Source organism: Electrophorus electricus, chromosome 2 (genome assembly GCF_041902795.1).
Source record: "Electrophorus electricus isolate QZ-2024a chromosome 2, ASM4190279v1, whole genome shotgun sequence".
Classification (NCBI taxonomy): domain Eukaryota; kingdom Metazoa; phylum Chordata; class Actinopteri; order Gymnotiformes; family Gymnotidae; genus Electrophorus; species Electrophorus electricus.
In genome coordinates, this window is record NC_137498.1 from 41,136,735 (window position 1) to 41,149,010 (window position 12,276).

General features: G+C 47.3%; 1 protein-coding gene across 4 annotated transcripts in view; it reads right to left on the reverse strand.

Moving 5' to 3' along the window:
* The window catches only part of jarid2b (jumonji and AT-rich interaction domain containing 2b), an 88,944-nt gene that overhangs the window by 49,006 nt on the left and 27,662 nt on the right, over positions 1–12,276 (reverse strand). For all 4 annotated transcript variants that reach the window (XR_014118953.1, XM_081703848.1, XM_081703841.1 and 1 more), the window contains exons 2-3: positions 5,507–5,636; positions 2,361–2,484 (exon numbers count right to left, since the gene is read on the reverse strand). Coding sequence is in view for 3 of the 4 variants with exons in the window: in XM_081703848.1 (XP_081559974.1) it covers positions 2,361–2,484; positions 5,507–5,636 (254 nt within the window). In the remaining variant the exon portion in view is untranslated. The remainder of the gene's footprint in view (positions 1–2,360; positions 2,485–5,506; positions 5,637–12,276) is intronic.

A 12,276-nucleotide genomic window follows, 5' to 3' on the forward strand; every position in this document is an offset into this window, starting at 1 on the left:
TCCCTGCAGGGGGTCTTGGGGGGGGGGGGGGGGCATGCTGCACCTGATGAGGTAGGAGGGAGGAGGAAGAGGAAGGAGAGCAGGAACAATCTGAAGCACTGGAGAACTACACTGGAGAACTACTTGGCACCTACTACAGAGCGCATGTGAGCAAACACTCCAATCATCTCCTTGGTGAAGGCAGAAGGGGTTCGTAAACAAACTAGCATGCAACAAAAACAAACAAAGAAACCATGCAGAGCACCCAGCCCCCACATGCCTGGTACAGCCCCTGCGTGCCCGTCGCCCGGCTGGGGAAGAGGAGGAGGTCATGTTTGGCAGCACCCGAATCCCTGCGAACTCTCCGCCTCTCGCGGTCCTGGGAATGCAAACAGTGCCCTGCTCTCACACACATCACCATGGCAGCTCCCCATGGCCCCGCCCCTCCAACCTGGCCCCAGCTCGGGCACCTTGTCACCTGGCTCTCTTCCCACCTCTTATGCCCAAAACCTGCCCCCCCCTCCACTTCTGTTATAGCAAAGGCCAGGTGCGAGAGAGACTGGCGTCTCCTCAACAGCCTCCTGTTTGCTCATTTGCATGGGCTGCGATGGTAGGGCCAAGACATGCTGCAACATGTACACACACACACACACACACACACACACACACACACACACGCAAGACAGGTCTCATTAGGGGCGCGTGGCAACAGACCCAGCACTCCGTGTGCAGTGCTAATGGAAGTCTCGGGGTGAACAGGGCTGTGCTGGTGACGCATCACATCACCCGCTGCTGCGTGCACTGTACGGCCTCATTTAAATCCCTGTTCCGGCCAGGGCTCACCCTCCGTCTGTCTGTGCCTCGCTGCTGCCTGGAGCCTGCCTGCTTTAATGAGGGTGTCTAGAGGGCATGGTTCCGATTAAAGTTTGCAGCTGGGTATTAAATGACAGGTAGACCGGAGGCAGGTGCTTACACACACACACACACACACACACACGCAATTGGAGAGTGTGAGAGGTACAAGTACACTCACATGCAGACAGACAGGGGTGAATGGCTTTGTCACACAGAGGGCTTGTCCAAGACATCTGCTGTGCTATAGCTGGTGGTGCTAGGTGTAGCAGGGCAGTGTGGGTGGAGGCCAACCCCGCCTTTGATGCTCTGGATGGACAGCCAGAAGTTTTTGTTCTTCTCTAATGCAGCTGGTTTAATTTAGATCTCTTCAAAGGGAGAGATGCCACTTCAGTGGGCCCCCACACACACACACGGGCAGGAATGAAGCCCTCTCAGGCACAGCAGTGCTGCTGGTATCTCCCACACCACATGGTGGTGTTACAGCAGGGCCAAACAATCGCATGCACAGGGGGCAGAATGAACGGCTGGATGGCGTCGGAGGGCAAGTGCCAGATGAGCAGTCTGCAGCAGAAGCAACGTCCCCCTGCACCCATATTCTCATAGAGGGCAGAGAGAGCTTGCAAGAGACAGACACTATAATGGATTTATACCATTATAGTGCACAGGTGAGGTCTAAGTGTGTGTGTGTGCGCAAAATATGTGACTGAAGACTTTCATGTGTGCAGGTGAATTGGACGGCTCTTTCTCTTTCTCCCTCACACACACACACACACACTTTCAGAGACTGTGAATAGGCAAACTACCTCCTCACACTGAAAGAATATTTTCATAAGGGAGCATCAGTAAGCCACACAAACACACACCCTAAAAGCTTTCTACTGGAGATTTGTGGGTGGGTGCGTCATTTGAGAGCAGTGATTTGACTCAGGGCTGCTTAAGCATTCCATGTCACTATCCCAGTACATTGTGCACAAATTAGCACAAGTGCACAGCTGAGCTCTAACAGAGAGTGACAGCCTGCTCAGAGACACTGCTTCATGTTCACACTGTTTTTTAGAGACGTATATTGGCCACACAGTTATATATAAATAAATTAATTAATGAAAAGCCATTCCTTGATAAATGGAGCCCTTGGTTCCTCTTTTCACACTACAAAATAACCACATGAAATGATACGATGTCAAGCCAATAATTACACAATCATAAATTTCACTTCCTTTTTAGTTATTGCTTTCCAAAAAAGTATCACGCACACCTTAAAGAGACTAATTCAATACATTTTTAATCATTAAAATGCTTATTAAAGCCCACCAGTCCCACTTAATGGAACTTCTATATACTCTTTATTGTTGAACCAGTGGTCTATCGTTATCTTGCTAATAAGCCCCAGGTCACTTCAGGGCCAGGCACCTTTCTGTGTGTGTGTGTGTGTGTGTGTGTGTGTGTGTGTGTGTGTGTGTGTGTGTGTGTGTGTGTGTGTGGTGTCAATCTGGGGCGTCACTCCTCCGGGGTAGTTCTCTGCTCACCTCTTCTTAGCCGGGACATCTTCCCAGCCCTCGCTGCCCCCGTCGGTGCTCTGAGAGCGCGAGTCGTCCTCCTTGCGTGCCCCTTTGGATCCAGAGCTGCTGAGCGGGATGCCCGACAGCGAGCCTGTGTGTGGACACGAGCAGTTAGATTAATCACAGCACTGCCACATCCGCAGTTAAGGAAGCTGCGCGTACGTAGTTCCTGTTTTCTGAACCATTATTCATGCTCTCATACTAACGTCAAATCATATTGTTTTGTAATTCAAAACTGAAGCTTCTAAAATCTGTCGCAATTATTTCCTGTAATTCAATTCCTGTAATTGGTCAGGCCAATAAAGAATGAAGTGGGAAAGAGAGAGAGAGAGAGAGAGAGAACGAGTGAGCGTGTGAGAAGGCAGGACAGACTGAGGCAACCAGTCTAACCAACACAGGGAAAAGCCCAGATAACCAAACGATTAGGTTTTGGGGGGTACACAGTGTGTGCACAAGAGAGAGTCTGAGTGCGTGAGTACATGCACGTGAGTGAATGAGTGAGTGAGTGAAGCAGGCAGCAGTTGTGATGGTTGCTACAAGTAGCAGGTTTGATGGAGAAGCTGTTTACACAGATGAAAGGCAAAAGGACTAGAAAGGGAAACAAGTCCAGACAACCAGCTGTTAGGGAAGAGAGCAAAACCAGTGCGTCAGACCGGCCTCACACATACCCTGCCTCACTGCGGTAGGGTTGACACACACACACACACACACACACACACACACACACACACACACACACACACACACACACCACTGTGGACCAGTGATACAGCACGCAGCAGGTCCCACTTGATGTGCAATGACTAGTTACATGGCTAAGATTAAACGGTCTCCGTGCAAGAGGAACGCCTGGACTTACACCCACTTCATTAGGGCTGTCAACGCTCATTTCATTTCAATAATAAATATTTTATTTCAGATCTTGTTGATTTTCAGTCAGTAATGAACAGCTGGATATGCCAGTTTAATGAGATATGAGGCTCCACATTATGGAGCATGTTTGGGTATTGCGTCATAACCATTTTTAATCCAATCATGTTTTAGCAGCAATGTAACTATCATTCACCATCTCTTAGTCAGCCCAAACACTTCCTCTAGTGTTTCCTTCTTAAAGACACATTGATTTAAAAATGAAAATGTGTATGTGTATGTGAGAGAGAGCAAGAGAATGTGAAATCCCATTTAGCTCTTTATCAAAACATGCAAAAAGTTGCAAAATACTGGTGTTTTTCTACAGACCACCATGACTGGGCTTCAAAAGAGTGGAGAGAGATTGAAAAGAGCAGTCCACGGACAAAACACTCTAGTTGAGGATGTGCTCAAGCAGGACCATTAACAACTACAGAGGACGACACAGAAAAACAGAAAGGAACAAACAACTGCTCTGACCTCAAAAAGGAACCACATAAGTAAAAAGGCAAAACAGAGGATGCAAGCCGCCAACCCCCAAGCCCCAAGCTCTGCGCATCACACAGGCCACGTGCTCATCATGTGCTGTTCTCACGTGACCTGGAAGAAAGCCCGCACACGACAGATGAGCTCTGCCCGAGACAACGGTAATATTTAATTATTAAATGAGCAAACCCACAGTCCTACATCTTGCACCCCAGGGGTGAGAACCAGCAGCAGCGGAGCACTCAGACATGTGGAGAGTCCACATTCCTCCTCCCGCACACGCCACACATGGCCTCTGTGTGCACAATAAACCTGGCAAATACGGTGAAAGGCTTCGCATTTTCTACAGAAAGACGCTAAATATTCATGCTGGTGTTGGTGCTTTTAATGAAACTGTAACAGTGCAGAGGGTCTCACACATGACAGACCCTCTCTCTCTGATTTAACACGAACTCAACTCGTGAACCCCAGCCTGCCGAGCTCTGGATCGATGGTAATGCGGGAAGTCTGACTAGATGTGCCTCTACGCACAAAGTTTTCACTTCTGCCGAAAAAGAAGGATCATTTGGCTGCCTCTGCATGTGTATGTGAGTGTGCATGAGTACATGCTTTTCTAAGCTTGCCACTGAGCACTGAGGTACAGGTTATGTAGATTGAGGCCATTCAGCCAAAACAGTGCATCCCTTCACCCCTTCACCCCCTGAGTACAGAGTTTCTGCTGAGAGTCCACTCTACATTTACAGAAAAGGGTCAAAAGACAGACAAAAAGAATACACAGTGAAGTAAAAGATGGAGAGAGTATATGGAAAAGTGAAAGAAAAAATACAAGAGAGAAAACTGAGCAAATGTGTAAGGGGAACACTAAGGGCCATACTGTCACTGTTAGTGAGTCAGAGAAGAGCTGACAGGTATGGTGAGACACACACACACACACACACACACACACACAGAGGATAGAGTAGACAGGAGGGCAAGCAGAGACAGAGATTGCAGGTTGGCTACCGGAGCCATAAATGAGGAATGACAGGTCAGTACAGATCTCACTCCACAACACACACACACACACACACACGTGCCTGTTCGCCAGTGCTTACACAACCTGCCACAGACACCCCCCCCCCCCGCCCAACACACAGCACAGAATGCTGGGAGGACACCACAACTAAACAGTGTTATTATATCTGACCATCTTGACCCACAGGAGGAAATAAGATCTGACCCAGATCATCTCCTTGTGTAGCCCTGTCTACATGCTTATAGGAGTGTGTGTGTGAGAGAGAGAGAGAGAGAGAGAGAGACTACATGGCAGGTTGTGTAGACAGGTAACGGACAGGCCTAAAAAAAAAAAAAGGATTTACAGTAGCCAACAGCAGTGTAACAGCCAGCATAAGCTAACCGTGTGTGGCCACACAGCAAACGTAGGAGGAAGAAGAGTGTGGGGTCAACCACATGACGCTCTTTATATAGAGTCCATGGTTGTCTTACTGTCCCTCTCTGTCGGTCTGGATTCAGAGTGAAGTCCATTTCTCAAATAACTGTGACTGTACTTTCGTGTGGACCTCACTGAACTCTCCACGCACTCCAGCACATGGTGAGCTAGGAGGGTAAGAGGTGTGTGAGGAATGCAACAGGAGTGTGAGAGATGAAGGTCACAGAACAAGGCATGAGAGAGGAGAGTGAGAGGAGAATGATAATGTGCTGAAGGCTGAAATTCTCACCTCTGGTGAGTCCATTGCCGAGGCCGTCACACAGCTGCCGTTTCTGGGCGCTCTTAAACTCTTTCAGCGAGAGGTAGAGAACCTTCCGCACCACTCGCTCCTCCGACCACGGGATTCCATCACTGTCGTCCTACATAAACAAACAAACAAACAAACAAACAAACAAAACTGTCAGCAAACACTCCGAGCAGACAATCCAAACAAAGATGTACTAGATGCATTACATAAGATACATCAAAAGGCAGCAAACGCATGAGTGCGTCTCCTTTGGACATCAAACATGATGACATCACTGCAGGTGAGTCTCTCCCTCTAGATCTGGCTTCTACATGGTTTTATTTATTCATTTCATCTCATCTCATTTTATTTTAAAAAGTTACTCACTACCATAGACTGTCGTTCTCCTCAAAACAGAACTTTGTTCCACACAAAAAATACACCTCTTCAATGTGGGATGTCTCCAACTGGTCAGGTATTAATAGACAATATGCAAGGACTAGAATTGTAATTAAGATCTAATCAATATAGGCTTAAACTTCAAAAGGTTAGTGTTATGTCTGGCTCATGCTTAAACCACTTCAGTGCAGTGCGAAACAGAGAACCAAAATAAAAGTTTTAAGCAGAGCCAACATGTCACTGAGAGGCTAAGAGAAGTAAGTGCAGGAATCCCCACCACCCCCAGACAGTGAGCACGCACTTCCTGAAGTCAAACCAGCAGGGAACAGGATCTTATGATTCATAAAGATTTAATGTCACAGTTAAAAAGACTTTAATAAATTATTTACAAGGCTTTAAACCTTTGGGGGAAAAAGTGAAACCAAATGTTTTCTGCCCCCAATTAAGTGTCACAGTGATTGTACCAGCATTAAACTAAAGACTTCTTAGTAGGCTGGCTAACTTCAATAAACAGAATATAATCTCTGCAGTGTTCTCGTTTTCTCTCTCTCCCTCTCTCTCAGACACACAGACACACACTTTCCAGTAAAAGCTGTGAATGACCTTTCCATTGATTTTAGCATTAACAGAAACAGCCAAGCATTAAAATGGTGGACTGCCCTAAAGGGACTAACCCAGAGACTAACCCTGTCTCAGGCAGTAAGATATCTTAGGTAGGCTAATCAAGCAACGAGTGATCCATTAAGACATAACTATACACTCTGGCCTCAGTCATAAAACCTAAACGACCTTGACAGCGGGGAAGGGGGGGGATTGTGTCACTTCTGATGGGTTAAAGGTTTCTAACAGAGAGGAAATAATGATTATGTGGGATCTTATCAGTTCAGTAAGCAGATAAGAACAGTAAAATCTACTTAAGAGCATCACACACACAACCCACTCCAAAATGAGCATTCGGCCCAGTCAGTGGACACGGGAGAGCATAGGAAAGTCAGACGTGAGAGAGAGAGAGAGAGAGAGAGAGAGAGAGAGAGAGAGCGCGAGAGAGAGAGAGAGAGAGAGAGAAATAAAACTTTAGCCACATTTCTAAATGTGGAAGAGCCTAGAGAGAGAACTAAGGATTGTAATGAGGTTTCCAATCTCATCAGCACACATCACCTAACACAGAGACAACACTGTCAGAGATTCTAGAGCAGCAGTGTTGAGCTACTGTTACTGAGATCCGAGAGAGAGCAGACCCATCTCTGAAACCCAGGCTGGCTTTGCAGCACATGTAAAAGGATAGAAAAGGAGCGTGCTGTGTAGAGTGTGCTATGACAGTTTAGTCACTAGACAAATGCAGAGACGGGTGAAACGTCTCCATCACACACACACACACAGTTTTTCCACCACACATGGGTGCAGCGTTCATCACTGGAGACTCACCGGAGAAAGGCCTGACAAATGCAATGAAAATAAACCAATTAAATAAGCAGGTGCCATTTCCCCATGCAGGAAACAGAATCATTTTCCTATGGGGAAATAAAAGGGAGAGGTTGAGGGAAACAAAAGGTGTGTGTGTGTGTGTACCAACACTGACAGGTGAGTTTCATATCTCCCAGCAGACACGCGCACACACATGCACAGCACTACGCATCAATGCTCTGCAGCACCTGACAGAAGCTGATTGGGTGTGTGAAGTGTGAAACCATGTGCGTGCACACGCACACATGCGCACACACAAATTTCTCACACAATGGAAACACTGGGCAAATTTGACATCAACGCAAACTGGCAGCTTTTGTAAGGCCTGCGTTATTGCTCTAATGCAAGATGGCATCATGCTTCAGCTGGGGACACTCAATTATTTGCATCTTTAAACTTTCCTTGTGTTGTTGGTTTCATTCCTGTGTGTTTGTGTTTCTGTGCGGGCATACACTGTGAGTGTTTTTGTTCCGGCGCGTGTGCACGCGTGTGTAAACAGGCTGAGAGATGGTCCGAAGTCCTCGAAAGCGTGATGCCGTCACAGGATCCCGAGAGCACAACAGTGCAGGCTGGCAGGTACAGATCACTCCCTCCCTGCAGTCTGGCACCAGGCCAGCAACTATCTGAATAGAGCATTACTGTTCTGTGCGCCAGCACGCACGCAACACTGCACAGAACAGCTCTGCTCTGAACGCGGAGGGCCTACCAGGAATCTGCTTGAAAGTTTGCGCTGCCGCTCTCCTGCTTATCTGCCCGCCTTCACCCTGGCAAGCTGCCAGTTTTACTTTCACTCAAGAAGCATTGCTGAGCTGGGACTGAACATGCTTAATGCAGTTTCCCCATTCTGCCCATTATACAGCAGCAGCAGAAAAACTCACTAAAGGTAACGGCCTCTAACTGTTACACATTAAGGCCAAGCTCCATAAGCTGCACGGAGGTACTCCACGTCTCAGATGGGACAGGCTGTAGGTGTACTGCGCACCCCAGAACCTTCACACAGCAGTTCACTCCCTGCGGAAGAGGAGACGTTCTAGCTGTTGGCGGGGGGGGGGGGGGGTATCCAACTGGCAGGGGACACACACACCCACCCACCCACCCACCCCCACACACACAGGTAAACAGCTGCAAATGCAAAAAGATGCTACATGAAGGTCTAGACACTATTTGATTTCAACCCAGCACACGTCACATGTATCACAAATAGAAATAGACCAGAAAGCAGGTGTTTGGGTTTATAGAAGCTTGGGTGAAGATGTCGCAGGGACGACACACCCACCAGAGTGGTCTCATTTATTATGGATTTTATACAATGTGAATCCACAGGCTACTGTAGACTAGTGTTTACAGATTTAAGCACACACACACACACACACACACACACTGTCCTTTTCCTGGTAATAAAAACATCTCAGTTCCAAAAGCGTCTGCATTTCCTATCTGAAGCCTAGGCCCCGAGCAGCCTGTTTGTGCAGCAAACCCACAGGGACGTCCTGTAGATTCTGTACACACGTTACCCAAGCATGGACTTCCTGTTTAACTGGGTTTCGCGGCATGTAAGCAAACCAACAAACAACTTCAATTACATTCAGTTAAGGGTATTGAATAAAATTCCAAATACAAACCAGCACACGGACACATGTTTGATGAATATTGGTAAAATCTGTAATCCTCAAAGGGCAATGCTGGATGTGTGTCTGTGCTCACAATTTACTGAGGGGGGAAAAAAAAAACAGGTTAAATGACTCATCCACCTTAAGTGAAGTAGAGGACTTTTAGACAGAAGCCCACTAGAGATGCTGGGTGAGCCAATCATGTCCAAACTGGAAGATAACCAGGTAGAGGGAAAAATGTTTTTAAAAAAACAAAAACAAAAACCAAACACCCAACACCCTGTATGTGCACATGAAATCCCAACTTCCTTTTTCACACGTGAATAGGCAAATTTCAGCAGGTCCAGTGCAAGGAGGGGACTCACCCCAGCATGAAAAGATCACTCTGGTTTTAGAACTAAACGCAGACTCACATGACTGGACTAAATATAGCACTTCTGCTTACTGCTGGCTTTTCCACAGCAGGCAACATGGGCACTGTGCCAAATGAAATTTGTAAAAACAAGGCACATTGCAAGAAAAAGAAGGGAAAGCGACAGGGATAAGGAGAGAGAGAAAGAATTTATAAAGAGTAACAGTGACTGTTCCCCTTTTGCCACATGTGCGTTCCAGATGTGAAGAAACCTTTTTCTCTCTCTCTCTCTCACACACACACACACCTCAAGAAGACCAAGAGCCTAAATAAGCACTGGTTCCAACATCATAGCCATGAAAAGCTTTGAAATTGTTAAGCCATTTTAAATCTTTCTCCTCTAATCCTGAAGTGCAAAAGTGCCCCTCTCTCTCACACACTGACACACAAAGCAAGAGAGAGAGGACCACACAGCAACACAGCTCACCCTCCTCCCCCCACACCAGAGCGTGCACACACACACAGTGCTCCCAGCCGCGTTCCTATAGACCCGGGACGCAGCTCGGAGAAGGATGTCGGAAAGACAACGGTGCCAAGCCAGATTAGCAGCAACACAACAGGATCCGAGAGCTCTGCAGAAACAATGCTGGAGCTGAACTTGAGTACGCTCTTGATCTCCATGAAGCTGATCTGATGTGACCTGGGATTTTAGGGGGCTACTTAGAGCTTTGGACTTTACAGTCATCAAAGAGTAATAGAGTAATGCCTGCGTGATCCGAGCACAAAGGGAAGAGTGCGCCGCTCTGATCAAAAACACAAAACATGGAAACTTCCAGAATGGGGGATAAATGGGTATGTGGAACAGCCACATATCACCCTGACCTCGCTGCAGAGGAACGTGTAGACATGCACACACGCACACACACACACACACACACTGTTCACCAACACAGTGGTAACTCACTCTTCAGAAAGGAGGGCCAAGCATGTGCTCCTGACTTGGGTATGTAAACCTCTCTTCTTCACCTCCGACCCCAGCCACTACACCCTACCAAGGCGGAAGCACTGGCGTGTTTCCGGCCCAGGACAATGGTTCTCCTGAGGCACATCACATGAGCACAGGGTCAGGACTAGGCAGAGCCCGGCTTCCCCAGGGCCTGAAACATTGCCCTGAGTGATGGCTGGTCCTCGAAAGCATAAACCCAGCCAGTGTGCTGGCTTCTGTCAGCCTTCATCCTGAGCGCTGTTTGGACTCTCATTAAGACTCACAGTAGCTTCTTAAAACACGAATCAATCAATCAGCTAGCCCCAGTGCAACTGCTAAATGGAAAACCCACTAATCTTGCAGGTCCTCTTTCACTCCCAAGTCTCTTCTTTTCCTCCTTCTCTCTCTCCCCCCTCTTCTCCATCTGTCTTTTTCTGTCTTTCTAGGTAGACTTCAATGCAGGTTTTCTGGTCAGGGCTTATACATGATGTGAAAAGCTGCTGCCGCATTAGGACAAACCCCAAGCCCAAACTAAATTTGCCAATTTCCTGCACAGCCAGGCTTCAACCCACAACAGCAGGAGAGCTCAGGACTGTTATGAGCTCTCCTGAACTGAAACAGTGTCACATGAATTCCTGACTTACAAACACTCCCGCAAAAACAAACCACATAACTACATAAAGGCATACATAAACAGTCTCCCTCTCCATACCCCATGAATGCACTAAACTGCAACGACATTAATTAAGTGGAGGCTAGAGGTCAGTGACACACTAGTCCCTGCTGTTCAACAAAGAGAACAAGACTGTCAAGGGACAGCGTGATGCAACACTTCAGGACTGAGCATGCTCGCACACACTGGTGTGGTATACCAGATCAGAGCTGGCGGTATGAGGACACACACACACACACACACACACACACACACAGGTATTCTTCAACTGCATGAGACAACAAGCAACATATGACCGCAGCTTCTGTGTGTGTGTGTGTGTGTACACACCTATCAATGGGACAGATCGTTTGGGCCACTCTTTGTAGTTTGCATCAGGGAGACTAAACGCTCTTTAACGTCTCTGCCTGGCGACCTGTCTGCTTTCATCGCCTACATGACTTCATTTACACAATCTCACCCTCAACCAACTCTCTGGAACAAAGGTTGCACGAGTTGGTTAAGCGATGCAACGCGCAAATGTACGAAAACGCACCACCCCCACGCACTCAGTATATGCAGATGTGAAACAAACTCAGACAAGGATGTCCACCCTACGTGAAAACATGCTATTGACGGAGGGGGTCGAAGACAGACAGAAGACAGTTCAGTTAAGGCCTTCACTAATAATCTCATCTAAATAGAAGGAACAAGATCTCTGTCCCTCAAAGGTAATCTAAAATACATGAGAAATAAATCCACATACGACCTCCTGACACTTCTCCAGTTTTCCAGTTAACGGCTCGGCTAATCGGTTAAAGCGGGATTAAGACGCAAAGCTCCGGTTTAACGAACGTCAATTCAGGCACCGACGTGGACGGCAAGAGCACGGTTGCTCACCGCGTGCTCGCCCGATGCCCACGCGCTGTGCTAAACCGGACCCGAACCGCGCGCTATTGATCAATCACGGCGTACAGGAACTAGCAAATGTTTGTACTCATAACAGCGTTAAAAGGCGGAGAAAAAAGCGCGAGTGGTCGTCGAGTTCAGGCCCGTCACGTGACAGTAGCCTAATAATGACTAATCCATGTACGCATAAAAGTGCAAAGCAAATAAATTAGTTTTAGTACAGCATATAAAAAAAAATAAATAGCGCTACACTGCTGCATTAAACAGAAAGAGGTTCTCATTTTAGGTTCAGTGTGAGCAAAGCTGTGACTTGATAAGTGTGCAGTGTTTGTTTGTACAGTAAAACAAACGTGAGCTGTAGGAATGAGAGTGTAGTCAAAGCCAGGACCTCAAACACCCTCA